General features: G+C 48.3%; 1 protein-coding gene across 1 annotated transcript; it reads left to right on the top strand.

Annotated features, from left to right (window-relative positions):
• Nucleotides 1-16,219: 16,219 nt before the first annotated feature.
• LOC116907501 (ribosome-recycling factor, mitochondrial-like) lies at nucleotides 16,220-17,219 on the top strand. The gene is given in 2 exon segments (XM_032910496.1): nucleotides 16,220-16,513; nucleotides 16,515-17,219. Coding segments are annotated over 2 exon segments (789 nt in total). The 5' UTR covers nucleotides 16,220-16,240; the 3' UTR covers nucleotides 17,031-17,219.
• The last annotated feature ends 8,969 nt before the right edge of the window (nucleotides 17,220-26,188 follow it).

Below are 26,188 nucleotides of genomic sequence, written 5' to 3'. Positions count from 1 at the left end.
TTGCTCAGCAGGGACGTCCAGAAGAGCACATTTTCACACTGGCTGATTGTGATGGTTTGAATATGCTTGGCCCGGGGAGTGGCAAGTATTAGGAAGTATGGCCTTGTTGGAGTGGGTGTGTCATTGTGGGCGTGGGCTTAAGACCCTCACCCTAGCTTCCTGGAAGTCCGTCTTCCACTAGCAGCCTTCACATGAAGATGTAGAACTCTCAGCTCTGCCTGCACCATGCCTGCCTGGATGCTGCCCTGCTCCTGCCTTGATGACAATGGACTGAACCTCTGAAACTGTAAGCCAGCCCCAATTAAATGTTGTCCATTATAAGACTTGCCTTGGTCATGGTGTCTGTTCACAGCAGTAGAACCCTAACTAAGACACCTATCATGTGCAGAATAAAGGCACAGAACAGTACATGCAGTGGTTTATGACTTCCCATTAATCTGACTTAGGGAACTTTTTACCACGAGAGATTTATAGTAAGAGGTCATGTGACTAGAGACATGATTTTCCATTTAAAATTCTTTCTGGCTCACTTGTGAGCCACAACGCTATAGGCTGATCATTTAACAAGTGTGCTTATTTTTTAAGGGGACGTGTGTATGCACACAGAGCAAGGATTTGCTGAGTGGACATTCTTTAACACTGTGCACACCTGTGCCAGTCTTCATGTATGCAAACACACTTAGCAATACAGAGCGGTCTAGTCTCTCTTTGCACACATCCAGATGAGTTTGTCAATCACTAGATGCACACCGATGTATACATGGTACGTGTAATGTATGTCGACATACACATATGTACATGCTGTGATATTCAGTTTTATGTTTGACCACAAGGAGCCTCCAGTATTTGGTCAAACATTGTGAATGTTTCTGTGAGAGCTTGGGGGTGAGATTAACATTCGATTCAGTAACTGAGGAAAAAAAACTCATCTGGTCAGCTGAAAACCCAGAGAGAACACCAGGGTAGCCCTCCTGTGAGTGAGACAGTCCTCCCAGGCTGATGGGGCACAAAGGAGACATTCCCATCTCCTGCCTTTGTCATGGAAATGGGACTTGTCACCCTCTGCAACCATTGAAGCAAATTTCAGTGTGTGTGTGTGTGTGTGTGTGTGTGTGTGTGTGTGTGTGTACATATGTGTGTACATGTATGTGAAGATGGAAGGCCGACCTTGGGTATCACCTTGGGTTGTGAGTACTTGCATTTGATCTCCAGCACTCATAGAGAAACCCTGGTTGCCTGGAGTCCTAGTGCTGACAGGAAGAAGGGGGGCGGGTTGTCTGCTGACCAGCCTCTCTGGCTGAATCAGAGAGCGCTACGCTCAGTGAAAAGCCTGTTTCAAATGATAAGATGGAGCCAGGCGCAGTGGCACAGAACTTTAATCCAAGCATTCAAGAGGTAGAGGCAGGAGGATCTCTATGAATTCTAGACTAGCCTAGTCTATATAGTGAGTTCCAGAGATAAGTAGAGAGACCCTGTATCAACAACAACAAAATTAAGCATAAGATGGTGATAAAGTCTCCTGACGTCAGCACCTGATGTCAACACTTGGACTCCACATGCAAATGTACATACTTGTAAGTGCACCTCCATACACACATATACACACATACACACAGACACAGACATAGACACACACACATAGACGCGCACACATGCACACACACACATATACACACATAGACACACAAACACACACACAGATACACACACACACACACACATACACACAGAGAGACACACAGACACACAGAGACACACAGAGACATACACACAAACACACACACACACACACACACACACACACACACACACACACACACTACAATAAGTACTAAAGGATGACCGCTCTGGGTTGCAATGATCCAGGAAACAGCTGGGGTCCGGGACCACATCAAAGGGGAGATGAGAAACCTTATGAGCATGTGTGTGCTCATCTCTGCTTCCTGTACTGCTGAGGTGTGGGAGTGGTGTGTACCCCTGACAGTCCCACCCCTTCGGAGCCCCCTGGGGTCATGCATTCTCCAGGGATGACTCCTCTTGATTGCCAATTTGCTGGGATTTAGAATCACCATGGTAACAAATCTCTGGGCGCGCCTGTGAGGGAGCTTCTAGACCCAGCTTGAATGTTAGGGACTGAATGAAAAAGAGCAAGTGAGATACTGAGTGAAAGCAGTTCTCTGTCTCTCTCTCTCTCTGTCTCTCTCTGTCTATCTCTCTCTCTGTCTGTCTGTCTGTCTCTCTCTCCTCTCTCTCCTCTCTCTCTCTGTCTCTCTGTCTCTGTCTCTCTCCTCTCTCTCTCTGTCTGTCTCTCTCTCTGTCTCTCTCTGTCTCTCTCTGTCTTTCTGTCTCTCTCTGTCTCTCTCTCTATCTCTGTCTCTCTGTCTGTCTCTCTGTCTCTCTCTGTCTCTGTCTCTCTGTCTCTGTCTCTCTCCTCTCTCTCTCTTTCTCTCTCTCTCTCTCTCTCTCTCTCTCTCTCTCTCTCTCTGCTTCCTGACTGAAGATACAGTGTGTTGCTGGCGAATGACCCTGCCACCATGCCTTTTCCCTGCACCATGATATGGACTGCCCCCCTCAACTGTGGCCCAAGAAAAGGTGGCCCAGCCTAGGTTGCCATGTTGCCATAGCGATGAGAAAAGTGTCACCCAGCTTCTGAGGGCTCTACCTCCACCTCCCTCCTCACTGCTGGGCACTCGAGCTTTCAGGCGTGCCACCACACCCAGCCTTATGTAGGTCCTGGGGCTCCAAATTCAGGTCCTCACATTTGCGTGGCGAGCACCTTACCGATCCACACTCCTACCCCTACCCAGCCCCAAAAATGCAGGTTTTGATTATGTGAGTCAGCTGTGGCTTGAGTGCTCTTGTTTCTAGCATGCATCTGGGCAGTAGGGTCACTGCTTATCTTGGGGCCACACGTGAGGTAGTGAGGGCCGATGGGGAGCATCAGACCAACATGGCTGCATAGAAAACATCGAAAACATAGTCTCACAACTTTTTGTTAAAACATATATTGTGGGGCTGGAGAGATGGGCAAAAGGATCTAATGGTCCAGGAACCAGGTTAGTAGGGAGGAAGAAAAGACAGCAGAACACTGTAACTGCAAAAGTAGTGAGTAGGGGCTGGAGAGGCGGCTCGGTGGTTAAAAGCACTGACTGCTCTCCCAGAGGACACAGGTTCAGTTCGCAGAGCCCACATTGTAGCTCACAACCACCTGTGACTCCAGTTCCAGGGGATCTGACCCCCTCTTCTGGCCTCTATGGAGACGGCATTTAGGAAGTGCCCAAGACAGATAAGTGCAAAATTTAAAGAATAATAATGAATTTCAAACATAGTAAGTTTGGAATCTAGAGCACCATTTGAGACTACAATCATTTTAATTTAGATCCCATGTCTTAGTTTCACATGATCGCAAGTAAGCCTTTATTACCTACAAATGATCAGAAAGCAAATTATTGAAGAAGTTTTCACACCAGGACAGAGAAAGAATACCTCCCACCGAGCAAAATCCGGAGAGTGAAAACCAAAGTGGGAGACGTTCTCCTCGTGCCAGGAGCTACCCCGCTCCACACACGGGTGCTAAGTGGATTCTGAGGAGAGCTCTGCACATCTGCCACGATCTGCGCTCTAATAACATTCCCACCCCGGCACCTTTGTCTGGCATAATGAGATTATCTTCCACATGCTAATCCTCTCAGAAATCCGTCAAGCTGCTGACCCGCTAATCCTTTAGATAGGATAACGCCATCCTATGGATCTGCTAACACCATGCTATGGATCCTCTGACGCCATCCTATGGATGTGCTAACATTGTCCTGTGGGTCATCTAGTCCTTCTGATCAGCTAACACCAGGCTATGGGTCTGTGGACACAATCCAATGCAACAGGAACAGATATCCCCTACCCTATACACGTCAGTCAGGGCAAAGCTTGACTTGGGCCCGAGATGCATCCTGCATTGACACTGAAAGAATCTACGGCCATGGAGATCTAGCAAGAGACCCTGCACTGAGACAATATTGTGGTGTGAGATGTGTTCTGTTCTGGGGGTGAGGGGTTCTGAACAAGTGTCCGCTCACCCCAGGTAGAGAACCAACAACAGACCAAGTCTATGAAAGGCTGGCAAGATGAGAGGTGACTGTCCCATCCCCAAGAGCTTGTCTCCTCGCAGTGTCAGTGCCACTGAGAGCTTTTGCCTCAGTGACTGCAGTTGAAGGGGACGATGGCCCTGTGACTCCTCTATCCTCACAGTCAGTATTCTTCTAATAGTGAGTCTCTCCCACAACAGCGTCACTGCTTACTGAACACTCAGCTCACTAAACCTTTCCTAGTCAACATGCTCTTCCACCTTCAGTTTTCGTTTGAGGATATCATACATGCAGATACATGTTTGGATCATCTTACCACCCTGTCCTTCCCTCCAGCTCATCCCAGCTCATCCCTACCCCTATCTCCCTTCTAACTTCGTGAACTTTTTCTTTTAACCACTGAGTCAGGACTGTCTGTGTATGCATGGGCGTTTAGTCATCTGCCTACGGGGCGGGGCATCCAAGAAGAAAGCTGACACTCCTCCCGCAGCAGCCACCTTTCTCCTTAGCAGTCCAGTTATCCCCTTAACTTCCATGTGTGTGCTGTGACATGAACACACACACACAAACACACACATACATGTACACATGCATGCACTCACATGCACATGCATATGCACACACAAACATGCATGCACACACGCATACACATAGACACACACATACACAAATGCACACACATGCACACACACACGTGTGCACACACACATGCATGTGTATACACGCACACATACACTAGATAGATGATAGATAGATAGATAGATAGATAGATAGATAGATAGATAGGTAGCAAAAATCAAAAAATTGAGTATCTTGAGCAGAGTTCAATTACAGGCTACCCTGACAAGTTTCACTTTAGCTTCCCACCCTGAGTGCTCGCTTACTTGTTCAACGTTGGCACGTATGGCAGCTGGCACGTATGGTAGAGTGGATGTCACAGGGGTAGGGGTTCCAAGCTCAATACTCGTTCCCAGGGGGTTACCTTCAATTGATGGACATAGGAAAGCTCTGTATCAGGTCGCCCGGCTGAGTTCTCTGCAGCTCCACCAATCTGCCATGGGATCCATGTGAAATACAGTTAGACGCATCCGTTAGTGTCCGTGACTTTGCTTTAAGTCCTCCACACACACAAGTTCCCTGGGTTTTTATTTTCTATTTTGTTTCTATTCATACAAAGCAGGGGCACGATTTCAAAGTGAGATTTAAACAAATCCGAGTAAGGAGCAACGCGCCTGCACAGCTCCCCACCCCCATTTCTGCCTAGGCTCCACGACTGCTGGCCTGGCTGTGGTTTGGCTTGGGGTTTGGTTTATCCTCGTGTGTCCTTTCACGCAGCTGAGCAGCTGTATATAGAGAGTTTTCTTTCATTCATCTCACAAAAGGTTGTCTTCACTGTCAACGGGACTGGGTCTGGAATCACCTGGGAGACTCACTCTGGGTTTGTGTGGGACGGTGTTCCAGCGACGAACAGCAGAGAAGGGGAGGCCCATCCTGAAGGTGAGCATCACTATCCCACGTCCTGGGGTCCTGAACAGAACAACACGGAAACATAACTGTTTGTATCCCCTCGGCTGCTCTCTCCCCTGCCCAATGGGAAGAGTCTCATATCGGTTCCTGCTGCCATAAACACTCCCACACCTTCCCGCCCTGGTGGACTGCCTAATCAGTGCGCCCAAATGAATCTTTCTTCAGCAACACGCTTTTTTAAAAGAGATTTATTTATGTGTACCAGTTCACGGAAGTCAGACGGGGGGTTAGGGCTCCTAGAACTGGAGTTATGAGTGTTTGCGAGCCTCCATGTTGGTGCTGGGAATAGAACCCAGGTCTTCTGAAAGAGCAGTCAGTGCTCTTAACCACTGAGCCTCCTTAAATTGCCTTTTTTTTGGCCAGGTGTGTTGTTACAACAACAAATGTTGGGGTGGGGGGGTTGGTCTAGAGCTGTGTATATAAATGCTAAATTCTGAACCTCAAGATCTGGTTACCCACAAGACAAGTGAATTCTTACATACACCAGCTTTTATTGTGTAAACCTTGCTCCCAATTTAAAGCTATTGGTTAAATAAAGGTGGCTACAGCCAATGACTGGAGAGAATAGAGGTAGGTGGGGCCTCAGCTATCAGGCTGCGGGTAGCAAGGGGTGGGTGGGGGAGGGAGGGAGGGAGAGAGGGAGAGAGGGAGAGAGGGAGGGAGAGAGAAAACACAGGGGAGAAGGAGAAAGGAGAGAGACAGAGACAGAGAGAGAAGACAGACAGGCAGACAGAAGACAGAGAAGACAGAGAGAGCAGGATGTCTCCTTTAGACAGGATGGACCAGGAGCATGTGGCCGGAGAAGTGTCCCAAGGACAGACTGATGGAGCCCAAACAGCCTGTGGGAGATTCAAACAAGTAACTTGGGGATTACAGCTAAGAAATAGCCAGCCAGTCTAGCGTAAGAAAACAGTTCGGGGCTAATCACCCAGTAATTGTGCTAAGGCTGATTAAATAAATCATAGGACTGGCCAGGCCATAAATAAGAACTAACAGAGTTAATAAATCTACTTTACAGCAACAAACAAATTCACTTACTCACTTTATATCAATTCGTCTTCATTAATGATCTCACTCTGAAACTCCAAAGTGCAGGCCTGGAAAGGTCAAGTCATTTCTGGACTCAGCAAGCCAAGCCGAGGAAACGGAACACAGGCTTCCACCCGCGTGCCTTACTCTGCCCTCTAGTTTTTGCCGTTTTGTTCATAGTTAAAGTTGCTAATTCTCAAATCATAGTTCAACAGACATTGATAGATATTTTTAATGTTCCGAAAACACTCCTGCTTGTTAGGGAACTGTCTCAGCTCTGTTCGGAGAAGCTGGCGTGTTTGATGGGGGCTTGGAATCTCTGTGTTGTGGTGAGGTTTGCATCCTGGAGTTTATTTTTTGAGAGCTGAACGTACTGGAAAGGTTGCCTGCTTCTTTGCCTTCCCACACGCCTTCTGTTTAGCCCTACTTTAGGCTCCCGACCGAGATGCATATCACAGACACAGTCTTTAAAGTGTGATGAATCAGACGGTTCATATCACTGTCAAAATCATGGCAACATGGCTCTCTCTGTTCTGGAACCAGCCCGAGATTTATACTATTCTTTCCTTTGTAATTTTATTTTTATTTTATATGTGTATGTGTGTATATGACATGTGTGTCTGGTGCTTGCAGAGACCCAAAAAGAATGTTGAACTCTCTGGAACTGGAGTTATGGGTGGTTGTGACCACCACATGGGTGCTGGGAACTGAACCTGGGTCCTGTGGAAGAGAGGCCGGTGCTCTACCCACTGAGCCACCACCGCCCCCAGTTCTCTGTACTTAAGTTTTAGACTTTGCTCAATATTTTGACAATGTTTGCATTTACTCATCTGCGTCTCTGCCTGTGTCTAGAGGTCAGTGGACAACAGGTTTGGGTCTGTTCCCTCCCCCTGCCGTGTGGCTTCCAGAGATCAAAGTCAGGCCACCAGGGTTGGCAGGAAGCAACTTTAGCCACTGAGTCACCTCTCTTATCCCAACTTTTTGCTTAATCACTTGTTTGTCTTCAGACAGGGATTTTTCTGTGTAGCCCTGGCTGTCCCGGAACTCACTTTGTAGCCCAAGCTAGCCCCCAACATTTTTAGCCTCAAGCTTTGAGGGTGGTGTATGGAGAAACGGTGCCGAGTTATAGAGACGGTTACCCTCCCTCTCGCCTTCCTCTGGCTTGGCATTTAGTTCCTCGAGCCTTGGTTCTGTCATTCGTGACAGTGCTGACCTTACTGATGTATCGTGAAGACGGAGTGAAAATATATATAATTACTTTTTTCCTTGCTGTAACCAAACATTGATGGAAGCAATTTAGAGAAAAAAAGGACTTATTTTTGCTCCTGGTTTGAGGGCGACCTCAATAATTACCAGGGAAAGAAGGAAAGGCAGCAGGATTGTGGGGCTGCAGGTTCACACCTCAGAGGATCAGGAAGCAGAAGAAGAAAGCAGGCTGGGCTATCCAATGGTCCGGTCTGGTCTGGTCCAGTCTGGTCTGGTCTGGTCCGGTCTGGTCTGGTCTAGTCCAGTCTGGTCCGGTCCCATCGGCCCAGCCCTAGCAGCACACTTCCTCCAGCTAGGCTCTCCTCCTAAGGTTGTAACAACATCCCAAAATGCCAGCAGCAGCTGGGGACTAAGTTTCAAACACATCAGCTTGGGGCGGGGGCGGGGTATTGTACATTCAAATCACCACATACACAACAGTAGACTATGATTGTGTTCGTGGCTCCTGGGTTTCTCCTCAGTTGAATGACTCCATCTCTCTCTATTACAGGGATTTGTCTTCACAGAGGGAAGACTCTGCTGAAGCTCTGTCTTGTTTGTTTGTTTGGGAGGGTTGTTTGTTTATTTTTATTCTTTTCTCGGACATTACATCTGGACTGCAGTCTCCCCTCCCTCGGCTCCCGTAGCCTAGAACCTGGCTCAGTTGTCATCAGGGGAGCTCTCGAGTTTTAGGCTGACAGGAGCTAGAAGCGGAAGAGACCGGCGAGTGACTCAAGATGGATGCAGAGCTTTGAGGATGAAGAAGACCCACGTGAGCAGAAGATGGCGAACGGGAGGGAGAAGGGGATCGTGAAGGATGAGGAAGAATGGACCAAGACTCCTGCAAGACCAAGACATCCCGGAGATGTGTCAGCCCACCTCCAAGTTGGTGCTGCTGTGGCTGTTACTGGGTCTTCTCTCAAGCTCCCAGAGATGTCTGTTGGACATCCTCTGAGGCAGAGGTGGGAGAGGCAGGCCGGCTGAACAGCTCTTCTGTCACGCTGAGGGACAAAAAAAAGAGGTAAGACATTCTGTGGAGGGAACCAGCCCAGTGGCCAGAGTACAGCTAGAAGTGGCCACGTGCCAGTGGCCTCTTGGTTTTGTCCTGCAATTGAAGGATCCCATGAGTTACCTTCTCAGGGAGCAGGGTTCAGTGACCCCAGAGTTGGGGAGCTGGCATGGAAAACTGCAACTCATCTCGTGTCACCACTTCCATCCCTCTGGGTCGAGACTGCCCTGAACTTGGAGCTCACAGAGGTTTGTTCCTCTGGTAAACACCCCATCACTGCTGAATAGCAGACATGGCTCCTCTACCACCGCGTGGGCAATGTTGCTGCGTGGTCCTGCAGGCACTCACATAGACAGCGGTGTGAACTCTCGAGGTTCTGGGATTATCCAGGAAGGCTAAGCTAGTTGGCTAGTAAGTCCCAGAGATCCAACTGGCTCCAGCCCCCAGTTCTGTGATTCTGTGCAACTGCCACTATACCCAGCCATTTTTTCATGGCCTCTGATAATTGGCTGTCCTCCTGCTCACAGGATAATCACTTTACCCACCAATCACTCAGGTAGTGGCAAAAGGAGGAACGGTTTCGCACAGGGTCTTTGGTAAGAGGACAGGACTGCACAGGACTCCTCGGGGCCTTCAGAGTTTACCGCCAGGTCTGGTAAGAGGGTTGAGCATGATCCAAGGACATAGCTGTGTGTAGGGGAGAGAGGAAAGGATGGATCAAGGCATGGGTTCCACACCTTGGGGTTGTGCCTCCTGAGTCTTCTATTCACAGTTACCACAGCTTGTTTATGAATCACCTTCACAACGCCGGACCCCTATCAGAACGTGAAGTATAGAACCCGTTAAACACCGGACTTGAACTCCTTCGAGTTTGCGAGTTTGTTTTAAGATATATCAACCAAACATCAGCTTCTCCTCTGCTCTGCACGTTGGAGATGCTGGGGTAAGTATGTTTGGCGCAAGAGAAAAATGGACACACATATTTACTTACAGTGTCCTCTGGGCTCCTTCCCAAGTCCCTCCTTCTAGAGTGTCTACAGAAGCCACAAACCGTGCCAGACCCGTGTCAATAGCAGAAAGTTACCTCCTGTCTTCCTCCTCTGCAGCCCTCATGGGTGATTCCTCCCTCCCCTCCAGCACCACCCCACCCCACCCCCATTTCTGACACTGCTGACTGCTTTAGATGCACCAAACACCCTCGACCCAGGCCCAGCCTCCGCGTCTTCCCCCTCGTTTGTCTGCTATCTGCAGCATAGAGAGAAAAGTTCATTCTCTCTCCTGAACTGTCTCTTACTCTCCAACTTGTAAAACCTTCAGTAGCTTTTATTGCCTTTGATATAAAAAGCAATTGGTTTAGCTTGTCAGATAAGAGTTCTTATGATCTGGTGCCACCCACAACCCACGCATCCAGGATCCTAGGCAATTCTATCCATCCCCTTCCAGGAGAGAACTATTGTGGCCAAAGGAAGAGGATTTACCGTATTACAGGGTCACCTCATTTCTCAATACCCTTCCCTCACTCCCACACTTGAAAGATCTGCTAAAACCAAGGACGACACTTAGACAGGTGGTTCTCAACCTGTGGGTCGCGACCCTTGGTGGGCGTGACCTTTTCATGGGAATCACAAATCAGATATCTTTCATATCAGCTATTTATACTACAACTGCTAACAGTAACAAACTTACAGGTATGAAGTAAAAACGAAAATAATCTTATGGTTGGGGGGATCACCAGAACATGAGAAAGTGTATTACAGGGTCGTAGCATTAGGAAGGAAATAGTCAACTGTCCCCAAGACTTGACTGGATCTGGAATCCAGTAAAAGATGTGCCTCTAGCTGGTTTGGTAAGAGCATTTCCAGGGAGCTTTGAGGAAGGGGGTAAGCGCATGTGCAGATGGGGGTGAGGGGTCCAGAGCGCATGCGCAGATGGGTGCCCAGCTAGAACCAGGTCACAGGACAAAGCGGTGCTGTGCCGACCTCTTCGCCTCTCCCTGCTGCTGCTGCTATTGTCCTCCACCATTGTCAAGGGCAAGAGGACTCTTCTACAGTCAAGAAAATGGCTTTTCCATGAAGATCACACTCTCTAAACGGCACTAGGATTTAATATATCACCCAGCTCTCACAGTGAGGAATCTGAGCTGAAGGTTGTGGCTACTGCAGGGTCTAACATCACAGAACATTCTAGAAGCAATATGCTGCTTCCACTCCGACCAGCAACTTCCCTTCAACTTTCTCTTCTGGTGACGGTGGGGTTTGGTTTGGTTTACCACATTAAAGAATTTTAGGTAAAAACCACGGATTCAATCCACTGACTTGGTTCAACCTCCCTCCCTTTCAAATAACAGTTACATCATTTTGTGCAAATCAGGTTTTGCTTATGAATGCTGTATCACAACGCTAACTTTACATGGCTATAAATGGAAAGAGGCTTCCTTTAACTCGAGGGTGGTATTCTGGAAGGCGCGGTAATGTCGACTTTAAGGCTACTTGCTTCCTGAATTGGACTTCTGTTCCCAAGCTTTTCTGTCCTATTTCGTTTCAAAATAGCACTCACTGTGCGAGATGCGATCTCTGAATGCACCTGTCAGTGCCCGAAAATGAGCGGTGCCCCATTTCTCGTTTGGAGGCAAGATATTTCCTCGCACTTCAGAATCACTAAGTGAGTCTTTCTTTGTACCCACGAGGCCCGTTGAATAACCGAAGCTTCTGCGCGTTTCCGTCTATTTGGAGAGAACCATCTGTCTTTATTTCGCTTCCGCGCAATTGCGACTACTCACAGACATTCGTCAAAGCCCCGGAAATCAAAATTCCAAGGCATTGCTGGTTGGCCTTTTCACTGGAAGCGGACCTGATGGACTGAGCACATAGGTAGATCAGGAAGGCATCCACAAAGCAGCCCTAAACATAGACACCCAGTGAATGGAGATCAAGGCAAAGACCAACGGCCGCATGGATGCTGAGAATAGTGGACGGTTGAGAACTAAGGCTAACCAAGACATTTCATGCCACTCACTTGAGGCTCAGGGAATACTGCAGAAGAGGGTATGGGAATGATGTCAGAGCTACAGGATTGGAAAGGGAGCTGTAAAACGCCATCTTCTAAGCAGGACACAGATGTGGGGACCAAGAGCTCACAATATGGTGCATAAGGGCCCTGGATGCACAGAGGCTGGGCTCTCCTCCCTCACAGAAGGGACCCACAGGGCTTTCCCACATACTGCTGATCTGTTGGTAGTCTACAGATGCTAAGAGAAGGGGAAGCTTGGTATCCAGTTGTGTACGCACTGGTGAGTCCTCAGACTCCAATCGTCAGTTCCAAACTCAGGAGCACAGAGATGGTCCTGACTACAAACTCTGAGATCCTGGTCCTGGTCCAAACTCTGAGATAAACTAAACAGAACCCAAACTAATGAATAGGGGGATAGTTTGTGGGGTGGTGTAGTAGGAGCTAGAGGGAGATGTCAAAATATGTTGTGCATGCGGATAAAACTGTGAGAGAAGAGAATTTACTAACAGAAAGATAGCAAGTGGGAGGAAATGAAAAGAAGAAACAGAAAAGCTTTGAGTCGTGTTAGCAACAAGCCCTAGCCTTCCAGGTGTGCCAGGACTCCAGGTGTGCCAGAGCTCCAGGTGTGCTGTGGCTCCAGGTGTGCCAGAGCTCCAAATGTGCTGGGGCTTCCAGGTGTGCTGGGTGTCCAGGTGTGCCAAAGCTCCTTGCGTGTTTGACTCCAGGTGTGCTGGGGCTCCAGGTGGGCCAGGGCTCCAGATGTGCCGGGCGTCCAGGTGTGCCTGGGCGTCCAGGTGTGCTGGGGCTCCAGGTATACCAAGGCTCCTTGTGTGTTTGTGCTCCAGGTGTGTTGGGGCTCCAGGTGTGTCAGAGCTCTAGCTATGCTGGAGCTCCAGGTTTGCCTGATGCTTCTCTGGGTTTGGAAACAAGAAGGAATGAGTCAGGACTCTCTTGGTCTCCAATGCAAAGAGATATTTTCAGCAAGACATGCCAATAACACTGTTAATTTCTACTTACATATTTTGTGGTGTGTGTTCATGTATGAGTGTGCACATGGGGGCACATGTGTATAGAAGCAGAGGTCAGTGTTGGATACTATTCTCCAGGATGATATCCACCTTGGTTCTTGGGTCAGGGCTCTCCAAAACCTTTTCTCTGGAACTCATTAACTCGCCTACACTGGGCGGAGTCCCAAGATCCACCTCTCTCTACTTTCCCAGAACTGGGAGGCAGGATCCAATCTCAGGCCCCTGTGCTTTACTGACTGATTGACCTCCCCAGCTCTTAGTGTAGATGGACTTTTCTGGGCTACTTTATTAGATTCTTATACCCACCTCCCTTCCAACCCTTATTCCACCCTAACCCCTTCCAACCCCCCAACACTAGGTAGGAGAGAAAGAAAGTTAGAGGGGAAAGGGAGCATAGACCTCTTTAGACTGCTTCCTGCTGATTGGAGGCATGGGGTTCCTTGGGGTGAGTCCAATCTTCGATGTCAGGATATCCAATTTCTTCTCTCTTTGCTCAGGACCACTTGACAAACTGTAGCAATGGAAACCACCACCACCACCACCAGCAGCAGCAGCAGCAGCAGCAGCAGCAGCAGCAGCAGCAGCAACAGCAGCATCCTCTGAGCCCAGGTCCTCTCTTGGGGCTCTGGCATTTATACTTCTCAAAAGTATAAATTCCAAAAGTCATACACTCGCAGAAACTATCAGCAGCTGGCAAAACCACACCCCTGCTGGAGCATGAGACAAATCATAATCACCTGCTGTGCACCAGCCTCCTGTCCCACACCTGGAACTAAAACAAAAACATACTCACATAACATAGCTGGGTTTTTTAAAAGAAAATTCTCATTAGATCTTAAGTGATATTCTTTAGTGCTTAGCAGAGAGGAAGAGCCCTGGGAAGCTTGCAGAAAAGACCTAGGAGGGAATGTGGGTTACTGCTCATGCACACTCACACTGGTTTCACACACACCCTGGGAAGAGGTTCCTTGATTCTTCAGTTCTCTAGAACACTCCACCTGCACCACATCACCATCTCCTCTAGTTACACAGCTGCCCCTGGGCCTGCCGGGTCTCAGTTCTAGAATGATTGTGATGGTCTGGCCTCCCCAACAGTGACTGATTCAGGGTACAACAGACCCCACTGCATCAAGGTAGCCGCAACTCTACAATGACATTTATGTGCAAGGTGCCCCTTGCAGTCACATGGAGGCCACATGCCGCTAAGCCCACACTTTCCTTCATGTGGCTTCTGTTCCTCTTGCCTTCCACATTCTCTCAGAATAGCAGGGCACCCATCATCATGTAAAGAGCAGTCCACCAGGGCCAGTTGTGTCCAGCCATCCTACAAAGTTCATACCCAGGAACCATATGGTTGTCCTGTTAATTAAAGTCAAAGTCTACCATTGTCAGGACAGCCTTCTCAGCTCAACGAGAATGGAGGATCTTGGCTGGCAGGGTTTCTCTGACCTTGTCTGGGGAGCTCAACCTCCCCACATGCCTCTACCTGCATAATGTCACATAGCTTTAGTTATATTACAGATTCAACTTCCTTTCTCCAGATAAGAACCCATTCAGCTAACACCTGAGATTCCTGGAATACTTCCCCATGCTAATGAGACATTTCAGTCCCTTAGCCTTCAGCCAATGAGCTTTGCCCATCTTGAATGTTTCTATCCCCAAGTCCTCCAAATTATATAAGCTTTGAATCACCCCAAATACAGTTGATCTGCTTTCCCGAAGCTGGTCCGGGTGTCAGCATTTACCATATGTACTCACTGCTCACAGGGCTTCTGTACCCCCCAGTCCTATATGTACTCACTGCTCATGGGGCTTCTGTACCCCAGTCCAGTCCATCTTCTCTGCTTCCTTTGCCCTTATGGACCGATATCTGTTGACAGTCCCCATGGGCAGGGTGTGTTACACCATACAAACAAGGAAACAAAGCAAAGACACTCGGGACTAGACGGACAGCTCAGTGGTTTAGAGTATCTGCTGTTCTTGAAGAGGACTAAGCTCTGTTCACACGACCCATGCCAAGTGGCTCACAACCTCCCTGTAACTCCAGCTCCAAGAGCTCATGCCATCTTCTAGCCTTTGTGGGTAACTACACTCATATGCACACACACATACATGTACACACACACACACACACACACACACACTCACAGCCACACTCATATACATTCATACACACTTATACATATACTCATACATACAGTCACACACATTCACACACATACACATACTCATACACAGAGTCACACTCACACACATGCATACACACTCATAATACACTCATACAGTCACATACACATTCACACACACATACACACACTCATACACACGGAGTCACACTCACAAAAACTTATACACACACATATACACACATTCATATACGGATCATCCTCACACATTCACATACTCCTCTCTCTCTCTCTCTCTCTCTCTCTCTCTCTCTCTCTCTCTCTCTCTCTCACACACACACACACACACACACACACACACACACACACACACACACAGTGTTTTGTTGGGCCACATTCATAAACATCCTGGGTGACAGGCAAGAGGCCATGATCCCAGGGTGGACATACCTGGAGTAGCATCTGCACCAGGTGGTTTACTGCAGTTTCTCTTGTCTCTTTGGTCCAGTTCTGAGAATCAGACCCCTGTGCAGAAGGAGGAAGAAGGAAGGCAAAGCCAGAGCCTAACCTTACTGCATCATCTCTGTTTCATAACCCTCTTCCAATGCTTCCACTGTTCCACTTAAAGACACATGGAGAAGGGAGCTTGGGAGGAGAGTCCACAAACTGGAGAAAGTCTGCATCCTCCAGGAGTCCGGAAAGCCCTCTCTTGGTCCTCAGTTTGGAAGTCAAATGGATACCTGAGTAAAATTAAAGGTATAATCCACTTGGGTGTTTGAAATCTTAAAATACCTCTGCCCTAGTAAGAAATCTTCCCCAGTGGACGGGGTCAGGAAGGGGACTGAACTAACCATCGGTCTGCTCTGCTAATGAAGCCATTGACTTGACAAAAATTACTAAGTGGTTAGGGAGTTGGCTGACTGGGTAAAGCAGTTACTGTGCAATGTGAGGGCCTGGGATCCCATCCCCAGAACCCACGTAACACAGGGACATGGTAGTGCGTGTCCAAAATCTCAACACTCCTAGAGAGAGAGGAGAGGAAGGGCCGGGGAGAATTCCTGGAAGCTAGCTGCTGAGCTAGCCTGGGCTACACACCAACAGACAAGAGGCTTTGGATCGGTCCTGCGTGTGTTTCTCTATAATCCCGGCTGTAGCTGCGGCTGCTTCTGAGGATTCTCTTCCATCATGGCTGTGGGAATAAGATGCATTTGCCTACTGCACCCTGCCTTTCGCAGTTACCTGGCTGATTTGAGCAGACCTGTTTCAGAAGTTCCCATGAAGACAGTGTGTGGAAGACAACACGACCATATACAGTACTCAGCCTACCCAGCAGTGCCAGTTCGCCATTTTGCAACCAAGAAGGCCAAAGCCAAAGGGAAAGGACAGCCCCAGGCCAGAGTAAACATTAACACTGCCTTGGTTGAGGACATAATCAGCTTGGAAGAGGTGGATGAAGACAATGAAATCTGTGATAGAAGCACTTAAAGATAATTTCAATAAGACTCTCAACATAAGGACTGCACCAGGATCCCTTGATCATATTACTGTGGTAACTGCTGATGGGAAGCTCACTCTAAACCAGACTGGCCAGATCTCCATGAAGTCGCCACAGTTGATTCTGGTGAATATGGCCAGCTTCCCAGAGTGTACAGCTGCAGCTATCAAGGCTATACGAGAAAGTGGAATGAATCTGAACTCAGAAGTGGAAGGAACACTAATTCGGGTACCCATTCCTAAAGTAACCAGGGAACACAAAGAAATGCTGGTGAAACCGGCCAAACAGAACACCAACAAAGCCAAAGAAAATTTACGGAAGGTTCGCACTAATGCAATAAATAAACTGAAGAAGTCAAAGGACAAAACCTTGGAGGACACCATTAGGCTCATCGAGAAGCAGATCAGCCAAATGGCGGACAACACCGTGGCAGAGCTGGGCCGGCGTCTGGCAGCAAAGACCAAAGAACTTCTTGGATGAAAGTCAGCAGTCGCAGCCGAGCACCAGTGTCTGCTCATGCAGTGGGTGGCAAGCTTGTGCACCCACTGCCCTGACCATCCATGGGAGGCTGACACTGCTGCTCTCCGTCAGCCACTCAGCTTCCTGTTGGGATGCTCAGACTTATGGAATCTCTTCCTTGTTTCCTTGCTCTGCTCAGAACCTCCTGGTGTGAAGGCAGAGGACCTTCACTCTGTCAGTGACCTTGACTGTGGTGTCACCGCAAGACTAGGGCTACTGTCAGGCTTAGCAGCTCCTCTCTTCAACACAGGAGCCTCCTTTCAAACTGCCCTTGTGTTAAACTCATTTGGATTAACGTGGACCTTCAGTCCGACTGCTAATGATCAGGCCTAAATAAATTGGAAAATAACAACCAAAAAAAAAAAAAAAAAGAGGCTTTGAATCAACATCTGAGGTTGTTCTCCTCTGACTACTACATGCATGCTATGGCTTGTGAGTACCTGTATGTGTGGGCACAAACACAGGCACACACGCGATCACATAATTCAAAATAATAAATATAATATAATATAATATAAGGCAGTATTTGACCCTGACTTCTAATTTTCTTTTTGAGTCAGGAGTCTTGCTAAGTAGCCCAGGCTGGCTCACCATCTTACTGCTTCCAACTCCCAAGCACTGGGTGACAGGCTGACCCACACTCAGGTCTAACTTCCGGCTTTTACAGATACTTCCTTCACTGGGGCATTGAGGAATAACCTGGAGTCTCCCGGAACTGGATCTCTGCCTTCCCATGACACCCTGGCCACCCAGGCGAGATACACGGAGCTCTGAGTCCATCCCCCAAACAGCTTTCATTATGGCTCTCCGAGGAGAGAACATCTAAGTTGTCTTGGATGAAGCATTTCTGCGTGCATTAGTGGTCCTTCGTTAACAAGACTGGAACAATTAACGTTATCTTGATGAGTGAGCCTAAATTAGCTTTGTAATCTTTGATGCATCTTCCTTCCTGCCAGCAGGAATTTGGAACTGAGTTTGCGCAGCTCACCGGGCAAGCTTCCACGAGGCTGTAGCTGCAAAGTCACACAGTCGCCTTGTTTAAGATGAAGCAGACACTGCCGAGATTCAAACTCTGAGGGTCACCGCTGTTAGCTCTGATTGGATCTTGGTTGTGACTCGGTTGGCTCATGTGTAAGGCGGGGCTCCCGGTCACACCACCCCCAAACTGTCATCTCACTGAGGACCCCCTCAATCGGCCTTCACTTCACATGGGAATAAAAATGGTGGTCACCTCCCCAGATCAGTAGGTTCGTGAGTTCTCCGAAGCCCAGAGGTGCTTTTACTAAGCCTCCGTCCCGGAATCATAGAGTGCCGACCTCTGGGAGTCGTTCTGTGGCATAGTTCTGACCCTTGCTGCTCACTGCAATCAGCTGGGGACCTGTTAAATGGGCCAATGCTGTGTCCCAACCCTGAGACACTTCATGCAATTGATTTAGAGTGGATCCAGGTTTGGTTTTCTTACCGCTCTGCAAGGCCGGACACAACGGCGCATGCCCACAGTTCCAGCACTTGGCCAGAAGGGGCAGGAAGATCCTGAGTTGGAATTCAGGCAAGTTTAGACCAACTAATGACACTGAAAAAGGAAAAAGGACAAACAGCCCACTGAGGGGTTGAGGGTATGGAAAAGAGTTTGCTGCACAGCCTGGTGACCAGAATTCAATCCCCAAAAGCTACATGAAAAGCTAGACCGTGGTTGCAAGCCTCTGTCAATCTCAACATCTCTATAGCTCGGTGGGAGGTGGACACAGGAGGATAGCCTAGAACCCCGTGGGCCAGCCAGACTAGAGTACTCAGTAGTCCTGAAGTTACAAAAACAAAATACAAGCAAACAAAAAAACCCTGCCTGAATGAAGTGGAAGGGACTCCTGAAAGTTGTCCCCTGACTCCTGTGTGCTGTGACCCACGTGCCCACGTTCACAGAATGAACAAACTGGAATGGGAAATAAAGAGGCAGAGACACAAACGCACAAATGCACGTCTCCTAAGAGCTGATGGTGGGTAGCAGGGATGTGTGACGGCACTGTTGCATCTCACGATCCAGAAGAGTCTCGAGGCGACCGCAGCCTACCCTAACACTGGAGGTCACAGCCCCAGTGCTGGAGAGTGCAGAGTAATTCCAGCAGACACCAGCCCAGCTCAGCATTTCAAGAAATCCCTGGGGCCAGACATCCAGGGACATGACCATGAGGGAGAAGTGGGAGGGGTGGGTGGGATTGATAATGAGAAAGTGTGGAGGGGGAGGGAGAGGACAAAGGGGAGGGGGAGAAAGAGAGAGAGAGGAGCAGACAGGCAGGAAGACAGACAGACAGACAGACTGACTGACTGACTTCCGGAATCTCAATGCAGCTGACCACCAGGCCAGAGGTGCAAGATGGAGCTCCAGAATAACCTGATGCTCTTGCCACTCTCCCTTTGCTAGGCAAAGCCCCTCAAAGAAGGAAATTAACCAGGTACCAGGACAGCGGGTTGCTCTAAGCCGAGGCTACCCCCACCTGTGTGGTCTCTTTGCTTGTGCCTATTTTCTCTCTACTTTTCTGCCATGCTGTGAGAAAGCTCAGGGTTCCCCTACCAGGTGCTAGAAACCATGCTGTTTAGATTTTTGGGGTTTTTTTTTTTTTGTTTGTTTGTTTTTGTTTGTTTTTTGTCCTGTAGAATCACAACTGGGCAAGTTCCTCTTTACTTAACACACTGCCCAGCCCCGGGAATTCTGTTACAGGATCACAAAAAAAATGAAGACATCTTTGTTTTCTGACATTTCCCAGTAAGGGCCATTTTTCTCTGGCCTGGTAGTATATTTCTGATCAAGAGGACAGAGGTGGGAGGCAGAAAGGAGTGGGGAGACGGAGGGAGAGGCTCATCAAGCCTGAAGGGGATACCAAGCAAAGAGTAATAAGAAATAAACTGAGCAAGTAATGCAGCACGCACTTCACTGAGCACGTGCAACCAATGGAATGGAAGTGAGGATCGGGAGACAGCAGTAACCGTCGCTTCCTCAGAGACGAGAGACAAGAAGCAAGATACACCGAGGGTTTGGTTTCGTTTCACAGTTTTTAGTGTTCTTCCTCTAGGATCTGGCTTCCGTTTTACTCCTGGGTCAGTCCATAAGCAAAGACTCTGGAGGCCCAGAGAGCATCAGGAGCGTGAGCACCCATCAGCCTGTTCCCCTGGGCCCGGACATCTTAACCAGTGCTGGACCACAGCCAACACCTGCATCCTTGAGGCTCAGGTCTCCCACTGTGACAGAGCAGGTTCAAAGTTCACGGGAACACGTGAAGAGACGCGGTAACCCCAGTGAGAGGCACCGTCTACACACAGGGCTGCCCAGAGCTCCCGAAGAATTGAACTCAGGTCACCTGACACCGTCACCTCTTACAGGAGCAACTTCGGGAATCGGCTGCCCTTGGTCAGTGCTGGTGGATGAACTAGGACAGGCGTGCCAAGCCTGTGGGGGGCCTGGTGGGCCCCGAGATGCTGAAGTCACCATCCCAGCACAGCCAGTCTTCAAACCGGGGCTCATGGGTTCCAAAGCCTGGCTCATTCGACCTGGAAAGAGTTCATTTTCCCCAGTCTACTGTTGTGAGTCAGACAAATTGACTCCTCGAGCAGGCATTGCCCTCTCTCGGGGTCAGATAAATGTATTACCCACTATCGAATCAGGAAGGAAGTTGACCGCTCGCCCGGTTCACTCAGCAGACTCCGAGCGGTGATTCATATCCCAAATGTCCTCCCATGGGACGGACATGACTCACAGTGTCTTAGACAGGGGTGGCTTCTGAAACCCTCATTCTGGAGTAGGCTGAGGCAGAGAAGACAGCCATCAGATTTCAGTCACTCACGGGTTAGGGGGTAAGGGAGACATGAGGTATGGAACCTTAAGGCTACAGGCAAGCTGAACTGAGTGGTGAGGACACGGAACAGAGAGCCACGAGGGGAGAGAGAGAAAGAGGTAGACAGACCCCCAAAAGCTGCGAATGCCCAGAAGCTTGTTGGAACTTGCTGTGGGAACATGATAAGATGAGTGTGTCCAGGAGCAAAATGGTGACCCTGAGGAAAACACTGTGGCCTGGAGAAGGTTGCCCCACCCCCGCCTCACTGTAAATCCAAGGTCAAGTCAGTGGACTGGGGCTGTGGTTGGCCAGTGGAACCAGAGGCTGAGAACAAACAAACGAACGAACAAAAGACCACGGAGAGGAAAGAACATGTGCTGGAGGGGACTGTGTGCCCCTCTGCCTGGGTCCATCCCTCCATTACACCACAGAGCCCTTCGGTGTAACGTGTGCAGGTTTCTGTTTTGACCAGTCCTACCTAGAACCATCCAGCAATGGGGATGCGGGCAGCATGGCTCCAGTTTAGTTAGCTGCCACGAGGCAGAATGCACATCCTGCCTGAGGACCACTCTGGCCACAGCACGGTTGGCTTTGGTTTTATTATTACTTGTTTATTTTTATTCTCTCCTGTGTCATACTTGGAAGAATAAACTGTGGTTTATTCAACCCAAACGCTGTGAACTTCTAAGGTCAGCTCACTGAAACAGGGACTTCATCCTACAGTGGATTTCCAACAGCAGGTAGAATGTTGGACACATGTATGTGTGTGTCAAGTGTGTGCTTTGCTTGTGGTGTATGTATACTGTGTGTGTAGCATGTATGTGTGTGTGTGCCGTTTGTGCTGTGTGTATGTGTTATGTTTGTGTGTGTAGTGTGTTTGTATGCTGTGTGTGTATGTGTGTAGTAGGTATGAATGTGCCAGGTGTGTAATGTGTGTGCAGTGTGTGCTTTATATGCTGTGGGGGGGCTGTGTGTGTATTGTGTGTGCTATATATGTGTGTTTTGTGTATGTGCTGTGTATGTGTTCTGTGTGTGCTGTGTATGTGTGTTCTGTGTGTGTGTGTGTGTGTGTGTGTGTGTGTGTGTGTGTGTGAGAGAGAGAGAGAGAGAGAGAGAGAGAGAGAGAGAGAGAACCATCTCTCCAGCTCTAGAAACACTTCTGATTAAACAGGGATCCCTGAGAGCAGGGATGTGGCTGAGTGGCTCACACTGCTCCCTCTTGCAGCATCTCTGCCTCCGAGTGTGGAGCATGGCAGCATCGAGGCCTGCACTGTAAGTGGCAGCCTTCTGCTCGCTCACATCCTCAAAGGTTGCATGGTTGAACACATTTAGAAATACTACAGGAGCACTGGAAAACATCACACAACATCCACAAGATCTTGTTCATTTCCTTTAGCAAAAGGAAAAGGCAGTGTGGGGGCTTCCAAGTCTAAACGTTTCCAACCATCTCAGGATGGTCGCTCGGTGCTTCCCTAACTGGACATGAAATCTATGCTGTGTCGTCTCTAGCTTTGGAGAAGGAGGGGTCTGCAGGTGAGGGAGGAGAGGAAGAAGTCAATGGGTTGTGTGTAATCAAAATACATTGTGTAAATATGAAAAGTCAGAATGATGTGGAATATCATGTATAATATTATGTATAATCACTTAAACTTAGGCTGAGTGCTTGGTATAAGATCACCTGACCAGCATGGGGCGGGGCCGTACCTGCTACGGTATCCACTCAGGAGAACTGCCACAAAATGAACAGGAGATGATGTGGAAGAGCTTCCCTGTGTGTCCCTAAAGTCTGGGCATAGCCACCACTCGAATCCTGCTATGTGTGTGGTGTGTGGTGTGTGGTGTGTGGTGTGTGGTGTGTGGTGTGTGGTGTGTGGTGTGTGGTGTGTGGACAGGAGCAAATCCTGCTCCCAGAGTCAGCAGCCACCATGCCTCAGTGCTGGCTCTGAATCGCTGTTAGGAAGAAAAATGCAGATGAGACTGGCTAATTGCAAATTGCTCCAGCCCGCTTTGATGCCTGCGGTGATGAAGACAGAGCTTCCCCAGGCAGATCAGTGCTGGCTCCTCCGCTCAGGAGCTCAGCTGCCTCCTTGGCAGGGAACCAGGGCCACTGCAGACTCAGAGTGGCGTGCCCACTCTGGGGACATCTAGACGTGTGGATCTGGCTAGTCTCACTGAAGACACAGCTGCAAGCAGGTATCCTGCACATCTGTTAAGGGTGTGGGCTTAGGACCTTGGCCACTCTTGCAGCCTATTCGCAAGGGTCCCCGTTGAAGCATCCATCCAAGCAAACTCAGTCAAACATACAGAAGGACTCCTCCATTTTTGGCTACAAATCATTCCTAGCTCCGGGTTAGGAGTTCCCAAGCCTCAATGCCTTCATCTATAAAATGGGAGCACAGCTCAGTGCCTAGGTCAAGATCACCTGCCGGAGGAACCATAGCTTACGGTAGAGTGGATCACTGGAAAATGTTACATCTCTGACCATTTTTATATCCAACCCAAGGAAGAGGTTTCGGGGTTAGTTACAGAAAACCAAGCCACCCTCAAACAAGCTCTAATCTTATTCTTTTAAAACTTTTAAATTAGGGCTGGAGAGATGGCTCAGCGGTTAAGAGCACTGACTGCTCTTCCAGAGGTCCTGACTTCAAATCCCAGCAACCACATGGTGGCTCACAACCATCTGTAGTGGGATCTAATGCCCTCTTCTGGTGTGTCTGAAGACAGTGACAGTGTACTTATATATAATAAATAAATCTTTAAAAAAAAACTTTTACATTTTATTATTATTATTATTATTATTATTATTATTATTATTATTATTATTATTATTATTATGTGGGCCCATATACCACAGTATACACAGGGAGGTCAGGTGGCGACTGCAGACGTTGGTTCTCTTCTCCCACCCCTCTGGTCCTGGGGTTTGAACCCAGCTCTTCAGACTTGCTTGCAGGTGCCTTTACCCACCAAGTCATCTCACAGGCCCCAAGTTTGCTTGTTTATTTTGTTTGTTTTTTGTTGATAAGTTACTCATTTACTCTATATCTTGATGGATTCCCCTCCCTTCTCTCCTCCCAGCCCTTCCCTTTCCCCTTCCCCATCTACCCCTCCTCCCCTTCTCCTCAGAAAAGGGAAGGCTTCCCATAGATCTCATCTAGCCGTGGCATAGCAAGTGGCAGACAGAGTAGGTTCGTCTTCGCCCATTGAGGTAAGACAAGGTAGCCCAGCAAGAGGAAAGGGTTCCAAAGGCAGGCAACGTAGTCAAAGACAGACCCTGCTCCTGATTTAGGAGTCTCTCATGAAGAGTCAGCTGCACAACTGTTACACGTGTGCCAAGGTCCTAGGCCAGTCCCCTGCATGTTCTGTGGTTGGCAGTTCATTCTCTATGAGCCAACATTGTGCCCAGGTTAGTTGATCCTGTAGGTTTTCTTGTGGTGTCCCTGACCCTTCTGGCTCCTACAATCCTCCCTCCCCCTTTTCCCCAGATTCCTCCAATCCCCATCTAATGTTCGGCTATGGCTCAGTTGCTGGGTGAAGCCTCTCTAATGATGGATATCCTAGGCTCCTCTCTGCAAGTACAGTAGAATATCATTAGCAGTATCAGGGGTGGGCTCCCTCTCATGGCATGGGTCTCAAGCTGGACCAATCATTGGTTACCCTTCCCTCAAATTCTGCACCATCCTTTATGTAACCCTGCACATCTTAAGCAGGATGGATTGTGGGTCGAAGGCTTTGTGGCTGGGTTTGTATCCCAGATCTTCCACTGGAAGTCTTCAGGCCCCACTCTTTAATATCAAATAGACTGGTCATCTTAGAGCCCTAATCTTTTGGTTCTAGTTTGCTATTGAATTCCCTGGGACTTCTTTTGGGTTGACTTGAAATGTCATCCACTCAAGCATATGATTTAAGGGACATTTTATGTCTCTTTCCTACCTCTTCCCTCTCTTAAAGATATATGAATGGACACAAAGGAACACCGATTTTCTTTATTCAGAGAGAGAAAGAGCAGGAACACCGGGTGCCTTGGCCAGCAGCCTCCTCTGCCTCGAGAAAGGCAGAGCAGCCCTGAACGTGGGACTCAGTGACATCTTCACAATGGTGAGCCCCATGTGCCACAGCTGGCCAAGATTTCTAAGCAACACTTACTCAACCTAAGATTTATGCGTATGAATAAGTTAGGGTATAAGTAACACGGAAGGTCCTGGTGTGTACAGAAAAAAATATTTTAATTAGGAACTAATATGATCATAATTATAAAAATATCTGAACATTATTGGCACGTAGATACTATTTCAGTTTGAGAATAAAATGTCCTGTACTGAGTTTATGTCTTAAATCCTTGGTTCATAATTGGTAGTGTTATTTGAGAACGTTCTAGATTTATGGGGGTGGGAACACTACATTCATCTATCTGTTTATCAATCAATCTATCACGTAGCTATCTATCATGTACCTATTTATCATCTATCTACTATCTATCATCTATTATCTATCAATTACGTATCAATCATCTATTATCTACCTCTCTATTTCTCTATCCATCCATCATCTATTATCTATCAATTATGTATCAATCATCTATCTATTATCTACCTATCTATCTATCATCTATTATCTATCGCCGATCTGCCTCTCACTCTCTCCCAGGGGTAAGCAGCTATTCTATTCTACCACTTAGAATTCTTGAGAGAAAGAGCTGCCTCTGTAGCCCTAAATAGCAGTTGAGGGTTAGCCTGTGTCTTGGGGTCTCTATTGCTGTGATGAGACACCATGACCAAAAACAACCTGGTGAGGAAAGGGTTCATTCGGCTTAGACTGCCACAACACTGTTTACATCACCCAAGGAAGTCAGGACAGGAAGTGAAACAGAGCAGGAACCTGGAGGCAGGAGCTGATGCAGAGGCCGGGGAGGGGTGCTGCTTAACAAGTTTGCTCATCAGGCTTCCTCAGCCTGCTTTCTTATAGAACCCAGGACCGTCGCCCCACCCACAGTGGGCTGGGCCTCATCTTGTCAATCACTGGTTAAGCAAACACCCTCCAGACTGACCTACAGCCTGACGCCAAACGTAAAAAGCCGGCTCAGTATACGAAGGTTTTCCCGTCTCTCTGTGTGTATTTCCCTCCTGTCTGCCTTGTCTTGCCTTGTAGGATGGTTTTGCAGTTGAGTTTCTCTGGAAGGTTTTTATTTGTTTGTTTATTGGTTGGTTTTGTTTTGGGGTTGTTTTGTTTCGTTTTGTGGAGGTGGGGAGCTTTCACTGGCGTATCATATTCTGCAAGTCTCAGACTCATGTG

Source organism: Rattus rattus, chromosome 8 (genome assembly GCF_011064425.1).
Source record: "Rattus rattus isolate New Zealand chromosome 8, Rrattus_CSIRO_v1, whole genome shotgun sequence".
Taxonomy (NCBI): Eukaryota; Metazoa; Chordata; class Mammalia; order Rodentia; family Muridae; genus Rattus; species Rattus rattus.
The sequence above is the reverse complement of the archived record's forward strand: the minus strand, read 5'-3'. Positions and strand labels throughout refer to the sequence as shown.